Below are 21,950 nucleotides of genomic sequence, written 5' to 3'. Positions count from 1 at the left end.
TCAGATGCTTGCCAACAATCCTGCATACAGCAACTCTGTATCTGGACTAGGCTAGTTACAAGAAAAGCAGTAAAGAAGCGCAAGTGCGGCTTTCAAACCAGAAAGTTGAAAGAGATGGAAGAAAAATGCCCAAAATGGCCAATAGCTACAATTTCTGGGCCAGGGACCACTCCTCTTGTGAGAGATAGGCTACCTAATGCTTACCACTCCCACTGATAAGCTGGAAGGCTTCCCTCCAACACAGAAAGGACTGGGGGATCAGAATCTTACAAAGAGTCCTGGATATAGCAAATCTGTACCTGAACTAGACTAGTAACAGGAAAGGCAAGAAACAAGCACAAACCCAAGCTTTTAAATCAGAAGGTTGAAAGAGATGTAAAAGTTTCCCAAACGGCCAAAAAACTATATTTTCTTGGACAGAAACCTCTCCTCCTGTGGTAGATAGGTTACCTAGTGCTTACCACTCCCATTGATAAGCTAGAAGGCTTCCTTCCAATACAGAAAGGCTTGGAGGGCTCAGGAGCTTACAAACTTTCCTGGTGGACTAGACTAGTTACAGGAAAGACAGGAAACAAGCTTAGAATTTTCTTTTTTTTTTTTTTTTACAGAAAAGCCGCTAAAACAGCAGTATATACAATTCAAATGCAGTACAGGCTAGCACAAATGTGTAGCAATATCACGGCAAATGCAGTTTAACTAAATGCAATTAAATTAACAAATATCTAAAAAACAAGTGCAGAAGGCATTAAATTAGAAGGCTACTAACAAGCAGTAATAAGTGCAGAGTAAGAGCGACTGAACAGATAGCACGCAGAGCAGCAACTAAGACAGTTACAGTAAGAGCAAATGAACAGGGGTTGTCCTTCCCAAATGCTCTCTTTGTACACAGTAGGAGTGCAGCACAGTGCAAATTAAGTTGCAAAGAGTGTACTTAGCAGTTTGGAATAGAGTCCAACTCTGCTCAAAGCAAATCTATCGGCTTTCCACCAGTTCACAGAAATGCAGTCTGTATTGGAATTACAGCAATGAAAATATACCTCAGGCAATGACTAACAGCTAGGATGTAGGCTGGCTCAACAACCCCCTACTTGATACTGGCATCTGAGTTACCCTGAGAAAAAAACACAGTAGACACAAGGGACAAAAACAATACAGCACCACTATAAATAATAAGTTGCAAAAAGTGTACTTATCAGTTTGGAATAGATTCCAACTCTGCTCACAGCAAATCTATCAGCTTTCCACCAATTCACAGAAATGCTTATTAGTTAGTTATTAAAAGTAATTAGTTATTAAAAATGCATGTTCAGCACGTAGTTAATACCATGTGGTGAGCAGTCACTTTCAGTCCAAATATTTTACTCAGTTTCAGTAAAGTAACAGGTTGTTTCCTACCTCATAATTTACAGTTACTTTTGCCCAGTCAGTTATGCTGATTACTGTAAACAGTTTTCAATCATATGTAGATAATCTAAGTTTTTGTTCACGCAGATTTGCAATTGTGAAGTAGTTGTATGGCTAACAAGAGTACTGTACGGCATGTTTGAATGACTAATTAAAGTTTGTTGATTGTCTATGTACACCTGTAAAAAAAAGTAAACAGAAATGCAGACAATTATATACAGCATGATAAAATACATCTGCTATAGATTTATTCTGAGATACCCCTAAATTATAATGACTCTTAATTTAGACCCACAGTGCTTATAGCAATGAGTCTTAGATATAGCCGCATTTGATACACCATTGCATCATTAATTGCTACTTAGTTATATAGCAAAGCCTCATTAAAATATTATTTCATTATTACAGGGGTTCTTAAGGAATATTCCTTGTAATTGTTTCATATGTTCATATTTACTTTCTAGTCTATTGATTCATGAGAATCTTTAGATGCTTAGCCCTGCATCCCCATGAAAATTGTTTTCCCTTTAAATTTAAGTACAAATAACCTAGAGATGGGCAAAACATTTGCTTATTACCCTTATGCATATGGGACAAGGGTGCAAAACCAAGGGGCAGTTGTGCTTTCTCATTGATTCTTTTAGATTACATTTAGTAAGGGAAGTACTTTGCTTTATGTGGAGAGGAAGATGATTCCAAAGAAGTGATATTCTTTGTGGTACATTCCTCCAATATATTCCATTTATGTTGAAAAAGAGATTAAAATCTCTTGAATAAGTATTTGTGTCACCACTGGACTTGTAGATTTTTCAGTAGACCTCAGATGGTAGGGTCTATTAAGGCTCTGTACGTGAGGCAGAGATTGATCCTTAGTTGCCTGCATGACATCAAGAAGATGTCAAGGAGGTGGTCAGCATAGTTTTTATGATTTAGATTCTTGATTTTCAAGATGAGAAAGCACTGTGATCAATACAGTTCTGGTAAGTGTTTGGAGAAGTACATACCAAAAAGGGAGCAGTATACTCAACAATTGGCCTAATAAGTGTTAAATACAGTGGAATGATCACATCCATGGACTTAGACAGCATTACCAATAAGCGGCACAATGAAAAAGGACTTTCCTACAATAGTGGACATGTGGTGGTCAAAGGATAGTTTGATGTCCACATAAGATCCCAAGTCTCTAACTACTGGATCAGTTATCAGGCTTGTATATTCAGTGTGATAGTTACAGGAGATATCACGCTTGCTGAAGGAGACTATTATACACTTTTTGGCATTTAGTTTTAGTCTATGGTTATGGCACCAGCTTTTTGTTTGGGAAAGGTTCTCTTGAAGGATCTTGGTGCCCTCTGGAGTGTTTATGATGGCACCAAGTATATAGTTGTATACAAACATGGTCAGGCATAACCCCTTCAAATTAGCTTGACCTCCAAGAAATAATGTCAAATATGGGAGGTTGAACCCTGGGGTACACCATTAGTAAAGGGTATTCTGGAGGAGGTAGAGCCACCTACTATAAATTCCTGGGTTCTGTCTGTGAGCCAATCTGCTATCCAGTGAGTTACAAAGGGAGTAACATTTAGCTGGGGGAGTTTATCAACAATACCAGACTATGTGATGGTGCTGAACACCTTTCTGTGGTTAATATATGTGATGTGTAACAACTTTTCTTCATTCATTGCTTCAATAACCTTTTCAAAGAAATTGAGTAGGATAAGCAAGCAGGATCTGCCTTTCACAAAACCAAACTGCAGTAGATCAAGAGTTTGTAGGTTACCTATGTCCTTATTTATTAATCCTATAATGATCCTCTTCATAGCAGATGAGGTTGTTCAGACTTATAGGTCTATAATTACCCAGATCCATTGACACCTTACATTTAGACAGGCATCCAAAAGAAATAGTAAAAACATCACACAGTCAAACCATTCAGTAAAAACTGCAAGGAAAACCAAGTCAAGTTAGGCTCTTCACTGTGTAATACCTAGAATCTCCTGTAATGGAGGCCAATGGGATATATGAATATACCAATGTTCCAGTTACATAACTTCTGAATGCCCATAACATTTTAGTTTGTATATCTTTATGGATAAATTCAGACAAGGAAAACCAAATCCCACTGATTGCAGACATGTATGTTTCAGCCCTTTTTACATGGATTGTTTTAGTGTACTCCACGTATGTATTGATGAGGTCAAAAACATCCCAAAACTAGCTAGTGGGGTTAAGTTTTATTTTATTTATTAAACCCAATGAAAATGAAAACAGTGCTCACATGTCTGCCCATACAAACAATCCAACTTCTACCAGAGCCTAGTTAAAGCACTAACATTCCCACCACATATGCTTTTAGTCATTTCTGGTAGCTTCACATCAACAATTGTCCATCATACCAAACACTTCATTTAGCACACTATTAGTGGCCCTGTACCTCTAGCATAATAGTTTCATTTGTATCATAAAAACTGACCCACATTTGTATCATAAAAACTGACCCAGGAACCCCAAAACCTTTAACCAATTCTGAGTTTTCTTCCCAGAGCGTCTCTTAGCTTTAGTTAGTTAAATGATGCATAAATTACTAATCTAGCACATCCATCCTGTTTATATACCACCATGTTCTTCTACATATTCCAACAAAGCACATCCCTTATTCTAACTCCCTCACTCAATGCAATGATTTTCCACTACCAACAAAAACACCTCCTTATGTGTTTCCTTCTCTGACTCAGAAACCATCTGTTTACTGCCTTATTCCTTATTTAGCTTACACTGCACTCATCTGAGGTTTTATTTCCTACAACCCCTTATTTATGTTATTAACATATTTGTTTCAGTTAGGCATCCCTCAGCCACCTGTGGTATTCTGTGCCCTAAAATGACCTTTTTCTGATCCTACACTTCCTAACTCAAACAAAATGAAACAATTACACTAGCACTGCATATTTTCTACCACAGTATACCTCTGAAGGGTAACATATATCAAATAAGATATAAAGCATGAAGAAATACCATCATGCTTACTACTCCTCGCTCTTTATGTCCATTTTCTATCAGAATTATCCTTATCCTCAACCTCTGTATCAGCATTTCCATAAACTGCAAAAAATAAAACTAGGGACAGCAGACAACCCTTATGGCCTGTATCTGAAGTGCTACCTTTTCTGAGGTTCTCCCATTCAAAGTAGTCTGCATGCATGTGCACCTGTTCACAAACGTCATGGCCTTAACAAAGCACCACACCCCACCACCTGCTTTATTATGTCCAAAAGACATTCCCATTTCACCATGTCAAATACTTTTTGAATGCCTAACAATACTAGCCCTTCTTTCCCCTTGCCCTACCACCTCTGCCCATGTCCTGAAAACCAGCAGCAGCCTCCAATAGTCTGCAGAAAACCTACTCTTTTGAAATCCTGCTTCATTCTTATGAACCACCTTTGAAATCACTCTCTCCAACCTTCACATCAGGGATCTAGGTTGAAAGTTTGCCAAGTCTTCCAGGTCCTCTTTACCCATCACAAAGTTAGAAAAAAATGTGGTCCCCACCAAAATTGCTGATGAAACATTAAACTAGTGAAAAAAACAAAAAAATCGCAAACAACAAAAAATTAGAAAACTGCTTGCCAGAAACCATCTTTACTGTATTTGTAAGAAGTCAAGCACTTCCATTCTATCTGTATAAAGAACTTTATCAGAACTAAATAATATATAAAATGTAAAGGTATTCAATAAGAACAAAATCAAGTGATTAATTACATGAAACAGTTCAGATGTTACACAAACAATCCTAATTAAAACATAGTTAAAAAAATATGTAGTCAAAATGTCCTTGTAACTAAATACTTATTAAAGTAACTGCAATACAAATACGGCTATACAAAATGTATATGGACAAAGTTTACAACTTATCTGATCTTAATTTCAGTGTACTTGAAAAAGAGATATTTTCATTTTAAGTCTGGTGGATCTGGGGCATTTAAACTTAATTGCCAACATTTTTTTCTGTATTCAAGCTTGGTTTTCCACCCCTCCCCCCATTTATTTTTTTCATCCTTTTCCAAGATAAAAATAAAACTGTTTAAAATTCATACAAAGCTGACTGCTTTGTTCTAATCTTTTTTGGAATATCATAAACATATTCATAAATCCTATTGTATAATGCTCTCTCAGTTTTCCCTACATAAAAAAAATTATAGGGCACATACTTTGATGAATAAACTACACCTGGGGTGTTACAATCAAAGAACATGGACATCCAATTACTTTTTGATGTCCTGTAACCACTACTGATGAAACTGTCATAAATGTATTTACAACAGTCACACTTTCCACATTTTCATTTTCGCTTCTCTAGTCTTTTTTTTTTGTATAGATTGAATTCAGCCATGGACAGGAAGTGGGGGAGGGCAGGAGCAGAGTGTAGATTAGGGTTTCAGGCTGTGATCACGAAGAGAATTTAGATTTAGGATAGGACTACAGATTTTTAGGGTTAGGTAGTGGTCAGTGAAGTTTTAGGTTTAGGAAGTTATCAGGAACTTTAGGTTTAGCGAAGGGGGGTAGAGTTTTAGGTTTAGGAATCAATCTGGGACTTTAGAGTTAGGGAGTCAGAGGACAGTGCACCTTTTAAGTTTAGAGACCTGGGGGGAGTTTTAGGGTTAGAGATAGGACTGTGGTAAGGGTATGGAGTTCAGTAGAGTCAGGTGGTGGGAAGGCTAGCTAATTAAGTAGGGTAAGGCTGTGATGTGTGATGCCCATGCATTGGCCCAGCAATCAAGGAGCCTCAATCCTCACCACTAACACCAGTAAGGGGTGTCCACATTGGGAAGGATAACAAATAGACACACAGTAAAGTACAATTTCCCTTAAGAGCACATAGAGATCACAGTCAGACTGGGGCTAGTTTTTCCATTTCTCTCCAGATCCCCAATAAGACTCCTTACTGGCACAGCTATAGGGTGTAGATCTCAGCCTAGTGGTCAAGCTAAAACCTCCAGCACCCTCTCTGCCCAACCAGTGCTTGGTGTCCCTGCCCAAGTAGCTGACACACACACACTTTGAGATATGAATTATATATAAACAAACAGACACTCATGGGGAAGGCTGTCACAGGTTCTCCAGCTATGCCCCTTCTCTGGCAGGCTATAAGGTAGAAATCACTGCCACCAACCACTAATATCAGCTACTAATAAGGCCATTACTAAAGGGTGTCCAATTATTACTGTGCAATATTATTATTCAAATGGTAAGTGTGACTGAATAGCAAAGCTTATTGGAGTGGCTTGGACAGTATCACTATATACATGCAATGTACTCTAGAGCTTAAATTATCTCTACATAAAACATCCATAGTTGAAAGGTTTAAAAATATTTAATAATAAATAATAAAAACATAAGACAATAATTCTTACTATACAGTGCTAGTCAAGAGTTCAGAGATCACAATAAAATGCTTAAAATAATAGAGTAGAATAGTTCTGACATCAGAACAGAAAACATCTAGTCTAATTTTCCAATTTCCTAGTATTTTTAAGAGCAAATACAGTTCTAAAATAAGCTTACATATAGAGCAAAGCAGTGCCAGTGATGTTTCAGTTCTGAAAATAAAAATGCCAAATACCCTGAGTCTCTCTCTGCCCTTAAATTGATAACACAGTACTACTACTGACTCATTTCAGATTATATAATTTTTTCTCTGGCTCTCAGGCTAACAGAAAGTCGGAGTTTAGCAGCCCTTTTGATCTTGCACCTAGTCAGGAAGCTACAGCAATAAAAGACATTATACGTGCAAATTCTAGCAATTAGCTCTGGTCTCAAAACAATAGCAAGAATTCCTTCATCCAGACTTCTCGGCTCTGAGTTTTGAGATCAAACAATTATACAATGCTTGACTTATCAGCTTTCCTCCAGCAGAGTTCAATGTGGTTACATTTTTGAAGTTCAACATTTATCACCATTTTCTTCCATTTAAGAGAACAAGCCTGTGGCTTATATTAATATTTACAAATGACAGAATTATCTACACAATTCTATCTGGCTAGGCCGACAGCCTTCACATATCTACACAGAGAGTGAGGGCATTTTTCATTTAGAGGAAGTGGCAGTGAATGAGTGCGTTGCTAGCTAACAGCACACAAGTACTTGTAGTAAACCCAATATTGTTGTTCATAAGAAAGATAACACACACCAATAGGTGATTTTGCAGTAGCAATTGTATGAGACATAAATCAGCAAGTGACATGATATACACTTAATGCAAATGGCAGTAGAGTATAAAACTTCTACAAGCAAATACTTTTTTTGAGTGATCAGCTTTGCAGAAAGGGACATACAAAAAAGGTATAGCCCAGTCTGGGGATTTTAGAGGTGAGTAGCTAAGGTTATGGCACATATATCTAAAAAAGAAAGCTCCTATGCGACTACATAGGGAAAAGAAATCTGGAGAGAGTAGAGGCTGTCAGAGACAGAGAATGTCTTATCCAGGGAAGAGGTACTGTGTTAGATACAGGTACTTTTGAAATATGATTTTAGTGAGCAATTGAAGATATTGGATTTGTTAATTTGTCAGACGCAGGGGGGGTAGGAAGATCCAGATTTTAATAACATAACTTGAATAAAGTTAGTCACTGGGAGAGTCATGGATGGGAGGACGTGATAGAGGTCCTAAATTTATTAAAGGAGTAATATTTTCTAGTGGTATAATACCATAAACATTTATTATGTGATATGCAGCTGTCTGGGATGTGTAAAATGTTACATTATTGTTTGAGTTTATCGTAGTTGGGGTAATTAGGGAATTCAAGCCAAATGAGTTGTTTCATGGCAGTGAAGTGGTGGATGATAGTGACCCTCAATATTTTATTGTAGCACTGCTCAGGTTTTGCAAGCTGAGTTGAATGCAAATTTTTGAAGATGGGAGCACAATACAAGAGTGTGGGAAGTATGTAGGCATTTGTCGTACATTTAGAAGAGCACTTTGTTAAGTAGGATTTTGCCCTGTAAAGCAGTTTATGCTTTTGGTTGGTTTTCTTGACTACCTGTTGAACATGGCGGTCAAATTTTAAGTTTTCATCAATGACAATTCAAGACGTTTTGTGCAAGAAAACTAAGGAAATTCTCATCATTTAATTATTGACTGACTCACTGATTGATGGATTTAACTTTGTTAATCAGAATGAAGGGCTAGTCAATGCACTCCTTTCAAACCATGAACCAGTCCAGTCCAATGGTACCAACAAAAAAGGCAATGTGAGATCACATCTAAAAACATAAACACAAATATAAAAGTGCAACAAATGTTCATGATGCAGCCTACAGTGAAATGGAAACAAAGTCAAAGAGTCAAGGAGAACAAAGTCTATAACGGCTTATATACAGGAATATACATTTTGAAATATGCTTACAAAAATGATGTGTGCTTCTAATTTAATTAATCAGTTGATTATATAAAGTTTTGAGTGCGAGATGAAAGTGCCTCCTACCACCATATGTGTAGTGAATATATCAAACTAGGATACTTTAGCTACTAAATTGTATTGCATTCACAGTACCACCAAACAACAAACAGGAGGCATATAAAGACAGCAAGAGCACACTTAGAACGTACATTGCAAATGCTCATTTCAAATGTTGTGAGCTAAAATATTGTAAAATACTTACATGAGTGTGTGTGAATCCTGATTTTATTTTTCAATACTCTAAATTTGATGGACAAAGTAAAATTGTTTTTCTAACATACCAGAAGATACATGAAGTTGCTTTTTCTGGTGATGATGTACATTCTGTCTTACATACTATAACTAAATTGGTCTGAAATTGTTTTATCAATATAGTACTTTGCAATCTTGTAATAGACTTCTGTAGTCAGTTACAGTAATCATTTTTTTCATTTTTCTGGAGCATCTAACTTATAGTAACTAAGAGTTATTTTTGGGATAGATAATAGAATACAGCTTGTTGTACTGCTTTCATTGTCTTAGCTTTGCCTACTCACTTTGTCCTCCAGCTAAAGGTAACACTGGCTTTAATATCACTGTAAGAGTTTCTTCAACCAAACTACACATCTGTCAGGTGTCAGTAGTTGTAAAGAGTAAATTACCTTAAGGAATCAGTAAGGGCATGCAAAGAGCAAGCACTTCCATTACTGTATTATAATGTATTATAATGAAATGATTATGAAGACAAGGAACAGTGGTGAGTCTGTATAATCTACAGGCAACCAGATGAAAAAGACAGAAAGGTGATGTTAACTTGAAGGGAAAAGTTAATAACCAAAAAATATTCCCAGGTGAAAAGGACTCCTCAGGGGCTACAAACCAAGGGTGAAACTTTTATTTAAGCTTTAAGGGAATACAAATCAGCTTTTCATCAGTAACACTTCTTCAGAATACAATAGACCCATTGAATCAGTTCATATATATATATATATATATATATATATATATATATATATATATATATATATATATATATATACACACACAGACACACACACACATATATATATATATATATATATATATATATATATATATATATGTATATATATTTTTATATATATATATGCACTAATCAGCTAATAGTCTTAATCAAATTTAATTGTGACAAAATGAAAAAGTGAAGTTTAAAAATATACCACTAAACATTTTCTCTCTGACATGAAAAAACTGAATATAATATAAATTTATTTATTATTTTATTTTACATTTGTTGACCAGGCTAGTCTAACTGGATACATGTCCATTTTCAGTAGAGGCCCGAGGAGATAAGCTCCAATACAGATACATGAAAAGCTTAGTAATCAATATACAAAATAAGACTAAATGAAAAGATTCATATTAAACTAGCAGATTTCAGGTACCCAAACACAAAAAATAACAGGAAAGATAACTAAATAGCAGAATTAATTATATATAAAAAGAAAAACAATATTGCAGGTTAAACATATTATTCTGTGAAGATAAACAAAAAATCTTGTAGTGCCAGAATGCTTCTACTATACAGTCTGCAGTTATAGGTCATTTATAAATAGAAAGACTAAGGTCTAGATGGGAGGCAGGATAAGTATATACAAAATGTAAAAGGAAGAAAAACAAGTATATATTCAGTAGGAAATGTAAAGGGAGATTCTGCATAGTGAAGTTTGGGAGGAAAATAGAATTTATTGGGATAAAATATGTACTAATTTCTGTGTAGTGAGGGCTAGGCAGAGTTTAGTTCAATTAGACAGATAGTTGCCTAGTCAGGTTTAGTACAGGGGCACAACCAGTGTGTTCTAAGAAAGGGTTTTAGTCTATTTTTGAAGAGTGATAGGGAGGGAAGAGAGGAGAGGTCACTGGGGAGAAGATTCCAGGTTTTTCCAACAGCATTGGCGAAGAGAGATTCGCCAGCTTTGTTGTTAGGTTTAGAAATGTATAAAAGATTTTTGTGAGAAGAACGCAGTGATTTCAGATTTGTGTATGGAGTGATGAGGGTAGATAGACTAGGAGTGTAGGAAGGTTTATAAAGAGTTTTATGGGCGGTTAGTTGATGAAATTTAATCAAGTTTTGTAGTTCCAGCCATCCCAGCTGCTTTATATTTAGGCAGTGATGGGTTCTGTAAGGGTTACCTGTTGCAAATCTAGCAATATTATTGTAGGAAGTTTCCAGTTTGCTGAGGTTACTTTTTGAAAGGTTAGTAAAAATAGGTGAGGCATAAAGGAGGGTAGAGATTAGATGAGTATGGGCTATAGTTGTTCTAGCTGTGGGAGAAAGGCATGATTTAATTCTATAGAGGGAGCCAAGTTTTTTGTTGACAGTTTTTATTGTATTGTTGATATAGATGTCAAAGTCCAAGTTGTTATCAATGGTGATTCCCAGAAGTTTGGTAGATGTGTCAGGTGATATGATGGTGCCATTAGTGGATATAACTGAGAAATCAAGTGGAGAGGACTTGTCGGTTGGATTAAAGAGGAGGAGTTTAGTTTTTTTGGGGTTCAAAAGAAGACAACGTTGTGTAAACCATTGTTCAACTGTGTTAAATACTTTCTGGGTAAGAGAGAGAAGTTCAGATGTGGATTTGGCTGAGCATATAAGTGTGGAATCATCAGCATATTGTATGCATGTGGCTTGGGGGATGGCTAGATGAAGGTCATTCATAAATATTGAGAAGAGGAGAGGTCCAAGTATAGACCCTTGAGGGACACCCAGTGAAACTGGTTGGAGGGTAGAAAGAGTCTTATGCCAAATAACTGCCTGTTGTCTTTTATCTAGGTAGGACTGGAACCATTTTATAGAAGGTGCATCAAATGATAGTGATTCTAGTATGTTGAGGAGAATCTGATGACTGACCATGCCGAATGTTTTAGACATGTCAATGAATAGTGCCAAAGAGAGGTTATTAAGGTTATGATTTTTGTTAATATAATCTGTAAAGGAAAGGAGGGCAGTGGTAGTACTATGTGAAGGTCTGAAACCATGTTGACAGCTGGAAAGTAAGTTATTTTGCGTTAAGTGGTCAAGTAATTGCCTGTGTATACATTTCTTCATGATCTTTGCTAGAGGGGAGAGAAGGGCAATAGGACGGTAGTTGGAGAGCTCATTAGAGTTTCCGCCTTTATGGAGAGGGATAATATGAGAGAGTTTCCATAGGCTAGGTATGTGACCTTCGGTAATCATCCTATTGATCAGAATGGAAACAGGATAAGCTATGGATTTGGCTGATAACTGTAGAAAATCGGCAGGTAGTTGATCTGCAGAGGGAGAGCATGGTTTTAGTTTTTGTATACAAAAACTTTATACATATGAGAACTGCAATAAAAACTGAATAAATATACCTAGTGAAACTTTATAAAATGGCAGTATAAAACACAATAAAAAATATATATGTTTAACTTATTTAAGTTCTGAATAATACATATTTGCATATGTATATTAATGTTCAACAATAGTGGAAATTCCAGCATAAACAGTAATACATGTTTGTGTGTTTAGGCTGACACATACTTCTCTGCCCTGACTTTTAATAATGGCACCAGCGATAGGCAGTCATTAATCCCAGGGAAATGGGTTGCATCTAGTTTAAGTTGCCAGCTCAGCTCTTTTAATTCCAACTTGTCTTTCCAGCCACCCCCTCCTATGATCAACAGGAACAATTTCTAATATAGTGAACAAAAATGGCTTAAAGCCGCTACAACAGGCAAAATGTCTATACAAAGTACTGTTTTGATTTTTATTAGATATCTCTTATTGGTGTTCATATGTCCTTTTCTTTAGCTGCCTTTCTGTTTTCCCTACATAAAATTCGGGGCAGGACATACACACAGCCAAACACATCACCCCCTTAGATAGACAATTCCCTTCCTGTGAGTGGATAATAGACCTTGCTGCATTTTGCAGCTGCATTACTGGGTGCTCCAATATATATTTACACTGGCTACATATTCCACATTTTTGGGTACCTTTACTAATTTTTTTTCTCCTTGTTGTCCCCATTAGATTCTAAAATATTGATATTTTTACCTTTTTTGTTGTTGTTGTTGTTGTTGTGTCTTTTGGCTTTTCCCGGTTAGGGGTCGCCACAGCGGAACTCCGGTACGCTAATGAATGGCAGTAGATTTTTACATGCCGAGTTGCCAGCTCTGACGCACAACCTTCAACAAAGCTATGCCCATTCATGCATGTCTCCACACAGAAGACGCTTTAGCTGAGAATCGAACAAGACATCTTACTGTGAGGTGAAAATGCTACTGCAGCACCACCATCACAGTGCATATTTTTACCTTTTTTGTATATTCCTCAATTTGTACTTATGATGTCTCTAAAGCTATTGGAACCAACACTGTACTCAAGTACTATAGCTCTAGGGAATTCTCTAGCCTTTACCACTTCCTCATATTCTAACTGTGAACAAACAACGACTCCTTCTCCATTTTGAATATTATTCTTGTCAGATATCAGAATAGCTTCCTTGTTTAAGACTGTTCCCAAGAGGGGTAGACATTTCTTCCCTCTATTTTGGGCAACCTCTGTATTAATGGTTCTCACAAAATGCTCAGGTTATCCTTTCTTAAGGAACATATCCTCCAATTTTCTTTTCTCAGGTTCAAGGGAAGGGAAAGGAAACGTTGCAAGCTGAATCAGGAAAAAGAAAGTGGTAAAGGAATGTATGAGTTCACTAGGAGTAACTTTAAAATACCAGCATTGTATGTAAAGTGGAAATCTCTGATGGGAGAAGGGCAAACAATATCAAGACTGATGCAAACGGTAAGGGAACTAACAAGACAGAAGAACAAGATTGTGAAAGTGAAATGAGAAAAAGCCACTTATAAATAATGATCATGCGGCAACATGGTTCATGACAGCAGCTGAAGTGAATGAAGTGACTCCTGCATGGTTATCTGGTAGTGTAAAAAGTAGCTGACAATAAGCTGGCAATAACATAAGCAAATGGCATGCACTATGCTCAGGACAGAGACTTTGGAATTATTCTCAAGAGAGGTACTAGAAAGACTAAATGGGTTTACATGTTTTATTTATTTATTTATTTACATTTGTTGACCAGGAGTGTCCGACTGGACGTAGGTCCATTTTCAGTGGAGGCCTGGGGAGAAAAGCTCCACAGTTAAAATAAAAAGACAGTAGTTACATTGGATTACATAGCGATTAACAATTTACATAGCAATTACTTACAACATATTTACAGATGAAGAACATAGTACATCAGTAGACAACTAGAATCTTTATCTGCAAAGTACATAACAGACATTAACAAATGTTACAAGAAGAAGTTCCTGCTGTATAATAAGTACTAGGCTTATGAGCATCTGAGCTTGCTATAATCAAGGTAGTTAGTGGGGTGGAAAGAAAGGTAGTGGTTGGATGGGGTGGGTGATATTAGAGTGGGAGTTGCAAGGGCATAGCCAACATGTTTTTAGGTGCGCTTTTATTAAAGTTTTGAAGTGGGTGCATGATGGTATGGAGGTAATTGTGGGTGTGAGGGAGTTCCATAATTTGGCTATGGCGCAAGAGAATAGTGCTTCACCAGCAGAGTTATTGGCTTTAATGATCTACAAGTGATTTTTGTTACAAGGAAGACAAAAAGGAAGGGAGAGAGGGTGTAGCAGATTCCTTGAATGAGATGATCAGTAACATGTTGAGTATTACAAGATCTAAAAGAACGATATAAATAAAGAGCGGAGGAAGAATGGAATCAGGGCATTAGGGAAAGCCAAATCAAAATGGCAAGAAACTTAGCAAATGCTTAATGTCCACATGTATTGGTGAAAACAAGGTAAGTTTTGGTAGTGGTGGGAGAATCTGAGGAAGCAAGCAGGCCAAAGATCTGAATATCATTTTTGTTGATGCATTCATCGTGTGAAAAACAAGATCAAAAGAAGACAGGAAGAGAGATAATGAGCAAAGTAATTCGAATACAATATGTTTTGTCAGTTCTCTCTAAGGTGAATGCAAATTATGTTGTAAAATGGCAAGGGCCTTGCGGTTTACCTGAGGAGAAGTGGCCAGGTGAGATAATAGCATGGAAGGATGAGGAAAGACGGCTTGCAAAAATAAAAGGGAGATGAGTCATAAGGAGCAGATGACTTACCACCTAGACTAGTGAAGCAGGTGTAGAGACTTCTGAATAAATAAACTGCAAAGTTTGTCCATGAAGAATGTATAGACTCCCTTGATTATGTAGAGGTCAACAGATTTTATATAATGGGGAGTTCAGCTATAACCCAAGGGATAATAAACCACTAAGATCCATGTCAGCCAAGAGTTGGAGGCACTGCACTTCTGAGTATGTTCTATTTTTGTACTGTTAATCTGCTGACTGAAAATGTTTTTTAAGCTATCATATTCATTTGAAAATGAAGGGGAATGCTTCCCATCAAGACATTTTTTTTTTCAATTTGAATTTAATTTCTCACTAAGTAGAGTTGTACCGTGCAGATATATTTAGTGAAAAACTACAAAGTGCAGAAATTCAACTGCTTCACTTCTGTTCAATCACAAGATGATAGTGAATAGACCTGATCTTGCCTGTGCTACTCCTGGGAGAGTTGTAATTGGTTATGACTTAGTTACCTTTTATCTCTTAGTAACCAAATGAACAAACTAACTTCAATACCCAATCACTAACTACCATTTGTCTCATATCCAATCACTATCTGCCATTTGTCTCTAGACCGAAGTGTAGTGGTTTTGTAAGCTTTTTTTGCTCCATCACCTCCTTCCCCACCACAGCTGCAGGTCATTCCAATCACACACATAATTACCCTGCCAGTCACCGTGCAGCTGCAGAATGTGAGATCACCCAACAGCTTCCTGAATATATTTCCCTGCAAACAGTTAGTTCTGAGGACATGTTGGGAGGTAGGAATGACCATCGCATGTCAGGTCTCCCAGGTCCTACTGATTACCTAACTAGTAGAATGTTAAAAATGTCAGCCCTACTTCTTCTTAGACATAGTATAGGCTAGTTATCAAACTGAGCTGAGCCCTTTTGCTAGGGAGGTAGTCATCCAATACAACAAGAGAGAGCCGGCCCTTCGTCAAAGTCTAATGTGACTTTCTTAGTATCATGTTTCATCATTAAATCAGTTAATTCAGCAATAAGCAGGTACACAATAAATGCTTAAATTCCTCAATGTTGGGTTAAGGTAAGCTATGAAAAGCATCTCTGGAGTTTGCCTGTGTGTTAGGAAAGAAGGAAAATAAGCCACACTGTTTTATTCTTAATTTGTTTTCACCTTCAGAGGACTGGAATAGTTTTTATGTGGGAAACAATAGTCTGGTAATATCTATTTATGATTTTAATGGCACTGCTGTGCAAGAAAAACAATATAAAGAGAGTGTGCCCTGTTGCATTTTATTTCAGTGATGCACTTCCAAGTTAATACATTTTTACAACTATAAATGCAAACCTACACATCTTACTTAGCAAAGGAGGACAGACTGTGTAGGTGTTCACCATGGTGGGTCCTTTACTTAAAACTTTCTGGACTGGAAATGCATGTCACTACCAGCCACGATTTAGCTACCACATGTCCAGATTTGATACAGGCTGTTGGCTTTCATATACATAAATGTTGAACTGTTATATGAAATAATATTAAACTTTCACCCAATAAGTATTTATTTCTAGCATGTGTCCAGGACTGTATTGTCAAACATGACCGTACAACATCAACAGGTCTATTATTCTCCATTAATAATGTGTGTGTCCTTGTGCTGAACATCTGTGAGAGTTCCTTAAAAGCTTGGCAGGATTTCTAAATTCAATAACAGATGAGCATAAGTGCTCAGAGTTCACTAATTAAGAATGCAGTAGATCTGTAAAACACAAAACAGCTGCCAACTGTTCATATCCTTGGTCACCACATCTAACAGACCCACTTTAGACTCCACCAGGTTCCAGCCAACCCCACTTTCAGGGACAGTATGGAGTTTGGGGACACTGGTGCAACATCATACTGCTGCCAGGGAGAATTCCCTAGCTCATGCACCTTCCTGGTAGCCTTGCCAGCTCCATGATCACTGCCCACTAGAGGTATATGCACAACCTCCTGATTAACATGCTCACCACTTATGCAGCACAGAGCTGGCCAGGCTCATACACTGCTTATTGAAGTGGTCCACTGCTGTCTCCCTCCCGTCTGGAATGGTAGGTCAACATCGGCCACTTACTCCCATCCTACTTCTGCAGCACCTGCTCCACTAAGCAAATGCAGGCTGTCTAGAGCATAATATGGTTGTTAACCATCTGTGCAAAGGGTTGCTTTGTGCAGGTTCTTATTTACGTTTTTTGCATGTATGTTTGATTGGGACTTGAGTAGATAAGACCTGATTTTCCTCCTCTATTTTAAAATACAAGTCACTGGCATCACTTGGAACAATGTATAAAACCAGGGCCACACCCAGCGTTAGTAATCTAGTACATTTAATACTTGCAGTATCTTTGGTAAACTGCTTTTATTGAAAAAGCTTCTTCTCTGTTCATGTAAATACATTAAAACAATTACCTTATCTTGTCTTAATGTTCCAAAAGACTTTCTTATCTTCCATGATGCCTTGACTCATGCACCCTCCCATTAGCCTTATACAGGTTAGTATGTATGTCCTTACAACCTTCATCCAACTTATACTGCATATTACAAACACCAATATATTCAATTCTTTCTGGTAAGATTGCATTCTCAGGCACCCCCTGTCATTAATTCTGTCTCAAATAAAAAATTGCATAGTTTTCCTGCTGTTATATGAGAACTAGCATGGACTCATTAAACACAGGCTGGCTCAGTCAAACTTGCTACGTAAAAAGTCATGGCAGTCGGGTGCAAGACAAAACAGTGGGTATCTCTCCAGAATAATGTTGCAGAATGGTACTTGTCAATGCTCTTCCAAAGTACTAGAAAACACAGAGTTTATGTTCAAACAGCCACTCTGTTACAGCAAATGATGGAATAATTTACGACTTCACTAGTGATGATGATAATTTACAACACAGATTTTCTCATATATTTTAAGGAGTGGATATCATTCCAATGCATTTTCATAAGACAGTCTTACCTCAATGAACATATCCAGTTTGCTGGTATCCACACAGATGTGCTCAGCAAGAAAGTCAATTTTCTTAGCAAGGAGACTGTTTTGCTGCTGGATCTCAAATGGCTGCTCGAGGCCCTGGAACACAAATGCCCCCACCACCAGGTACGCAAGAACCACAGTGAAGAGGGTCAAAAGAGTCCTTTTCCGCATGACGCTTTCACTGTCGTCAATAAGCTCATCGATCAAGATGCTGTCCTTGGAGGAGAACGAGATGCGTGTTGTTGCATTCTGTTCTGTTGCTTTAACTTCAGTTAAACGTTTGGTGCTCACTTTAAAAATAAGAGCATATGTACAGGTTAGTATGTATGTATGTATATGACATGAGAAACATTTCACATTAAAATTCTAGGTGCATATCATGAAATGTACAACAGTCACTTCTGGCTATGATCTCTTGGCAACTTTGTTTAGTAAATTTCAGATAACTGAGCAGTTTGATAAATAACCAACTGTCCACAGGTTCATAGATTAGTACTAGGCTAACTGCCCTTGTGGGACATTTTAAGTCTAGCCAATTACCCCATGCAAGAATCAAATCCTGCACCTTGTGTCTCTAAGGTAAATACCTTAACCATTATGCCAACTTCCCACTGTAGCACTTATTTAATATTTTTTTTTTTGCATGGTCCTTAGAACCTTCACCTAACTTGCATTCATGTCAAATGTAGTATCAAAACAGCATAAAAACACTCATTTTGTCATAACATGATAATTTAGAATATTAGATACATTTGACTGGTAGTCTTGTATCTTTCTACTTACTTAAAGACCTGACTCTGGATATAAAATGTTACAGCATTCTTCTCACAGGAAATATTCTGATAGTATCCCACTGGGTATGAAATGACCGGGCACTCAGCTAATAGTACCTGATGAAAACATGCATTCATCAAACAAGATCACTGTGTTGGAGGTTTGCCCCTTTCTCTGATGTATATTACCCTTTCTCTGATGTATATTACCCTCCAATGGTAATATACATTAGAATAAGGGGCAAACAAGATCACTGTGTTGGAGGTTTGCCCCTTTCTCTGATGTATATTACCCTTGGAGGGGGTCAAGGTGTTGAAACCCCCCAGCTTTTGATTATTTCAGTTTTAAATAAATTAGCTGTTTGATTAATTTGTTATAATTTTCTTCAAACAAACATTATTGGATTAATGAATAGCAGACTAATGTTGGCCCACATTTAATCCTCTTATTGCAGTTAACGTATAATATTACCTCATATGCCTTTAGCACTTGCACAGCATAGGAAGGAGCCCCTTAAGCCTGTACATTACAATTCTAAAACTTTAGCCATCAAAACACCTCACACACCCCACATGATCTGCTCATCACATCTCAAAAATAGGCCCTGAAAGTATTGCAAATGCAAGGTAAAGCAATACATATCTCCATAGTATAAAATCTTATGACAAGACACATGCCTGCCACACCACCATTTTTCAGATGAAATGTATACGCCAATCCTAGACCCCTACCACAGATGTAAGTACTATTACAAGAATGTATGAAACCAGACCCACATCCAGTGGTATTAATCTAGTAGATATTAGTACCTGCCATATCTTCAGTAAACTGCCTTTATTGAAAACGCTTCTTCTTTGTTCATGTAAATATATACAAATAATGACCTTATCTTGTCTTAATGTTCCAAAAGACTTTATCTTTCATGATGCCTTGATAAAGGGAGATTTGCAAATGTTTTCACACACCTGTTTCACTATTTTGCCAGTGTAAGCCTAAATACATTCTCTATGCACCTGCTGTGCAACCTTCTTGCTGTTTTTAGATCATTATCTGATACCTGCCCTGAAATAAAGGGAATCAGGACTTTTATAAGTCAAGTGTTTTATGGAATAGTTAGAATGTCAACTCTCAGTAACTCTACATGTAGCACACTCATCTTTGCTCCAGGAAGATAAGAAGGCTGTGGGTTCTATTCCACCCTGGGTGATTGGATTCATTTTCAATTGTTGACAGTGTAGTACCACATTAGGAAGCATTGCAATCCTGAGTGTAGTGGTCGTTGAATGAGACATTGAACTGAGACACTTTCTACCTGAGTCGGTGGTTGCTGAGGTGGATATAAAATATCCCATAAGATTTATCGAAAAAGAGCAGGGATGCTTTATTAACATTTACATTCATTTTATACTATATAAAAATTTAAATCAATTATTTACACTCATTTTTGTATATTCATACTTAAAATTATTTACAAGTTGTCAACGCAAAACAACCTGACTAAACAATTTCTTTCATTCTTTCATATTTACCATTTTTCCTCCCACCTTTTCTTCTACAACCATATTTCAGATAAATATATAACCCTGTTCATTTTCTTGTTATATAACAAATTCTCACATCTTTTTTTCCACAGCACCCATACTGTCACTAACAGTACTTTATCCCATTTATCAGTATCACATTTCTTTACTTTATCATGCTTCCCATTTAATATCATATCCATATTTATACTTTTAAATTCTTCCTATCTATATTAATTTCTAAACTTACCACAAACATTCTTTTTTTTTCCAATCCTAAAAAATGTTTTGTTGTTGCTTCTTCATTACATTGATCATATTTCCTTTCCTCCATCACCTTATATTTCATATTCCCTTTCACTGGTAACTTATCTAATAAAATTCTTCACAAAAAATCCTTTCCTTCATAAAACCTTTCAAATCTTTTACTTCTGTCCTTTTCATCTTATTTTATTCCACCCATGGGTATACTAACATTTTTTTTCTAAAATCATAATATACCTTTCTTTCCTTTTCCCATCAACCTAATTTACTTTTTCAAATATTTTTATTAATTTTAACATATTTACTATATATATATATATATATATATACATATATATATATATATATATATATATATATATATATATATATATATATATATATATATATATATATATATGTGTGTGTGTGTGTGTGTGTATGGGTTCCCTTCAGAATCTCGAAATCCTAAAAATTCAAAATTCATATGGTTGAGACCATATGATCGAAGTTTTAGAACTTCAAAATTCTGAATGGAGATCTGCATACAGTGTGGAATGGGAGATTTCCCTTTTCCTTGCTGTAGTGCAATCTCACAGTTGGTATACTTAAGTAGCAGGTGTGGGGGGGGGGTGCAGGGGGCTTACCCCCATGCAGAAATGCTTAAAAAGATGTTTTTTTTTTTTTTTTATTTTGGATCTGTTTCGGAATCTCGATATTCTGAAACATTGATCATATGAAATTAGATGTTTCGGAAATTTGGGATTCTGAAGTGAATATATATATATATATATATATATATATATATATATATATATATAAAGGAGGAAGGAAGAATTCAAATTTATTTTTAACTTCCATAATTTCATTTTATTCTCATATTGTTTTTCTTACATACTGTCCTTTTTTTATTTTACTTCTCTGTTTTTGCTTCCTATACATTTTTATATTTTCCATATCACATCTTACTCTAGTATGTCTTTTTGTCTTTCTTTTACCTTTTCTCATTACCCAAAATAAATGCACAGATAATTAATATACTATGAGTTTTTAAATTCAAATCATCTTCTTTTTTATTGTAAATTATCCCTCTTCTCACTGGGTTCAGCTTCAAGACCCAGAGGAAGCAAAACAAATCTCTAATAACTATTTAACATTTGAGTGGAAAACATACATTTTCCTCTAAATATGCAATTGTCCTAATAAATAAGTGTTCAATATATATGTCTTTTCTGAAATGATAAGTACAAAGACTATTTCACCAACCTCTTTGTCCCAGTGCCCTTCTCCAATGACGTATTACACTTTCATACTCACTCATTGTTATTCCCAAAACCTTTATTTATTTTATTGTGAAACATTTTCTATTTATTTTCTTTATCTCACCAAGTCCCTTACATACTTTATTTTAACTGCAGACCAGCTTATTTAACAGCT

The 21,950-nt window shown here is 36.4% G+C and overlaps 1 protein-coding gene across 1 annotated transcript in view; it reads right to left on the bottom strand.

Annotated features, from left to right (window-relative positions):
• KCNK4 (potassium two pore domain channel subfamily K member 4) overlaps positions 1 to 21,950 on the bottom strand; it is a 576,554-nt gene that overhangs the window by 320,061 nt on the left and 234,543 nt on the right. The window contains exon 2 of the mRNA XM_044075806.1: positions 17,959 to 18,266. Coding sequence (XP_043931741.1) covers positions 17,959 to 18,147 — 189 coding nt within the window. The 5' untranslated portion in view covers positions 18,148 to 18,266. The remainder of the gene's footprint in view (positions 1 to 17,958; positions 18,267 to 21,950) is intronic.

Source organism: Protopterus annectens, chromosome 6.part1, assembly GCF_019279795.1.
Source record: "Protopterus annectens isolate FY-2018-M chromosome 6.part1, PAN1.0, whole genome shotgun sequence".
Lineage (NCBI taxonomy): Eukaryota > Metazoa > Chordata > Ceratodontiformes > Protopteridae > Protopterus > Protopterus annectens.
The sequence above is the reverse complement of the archived record's forward strand: the minus strand, read 5'-3'. Positions and strand labels throughout refer to the sequence as shown.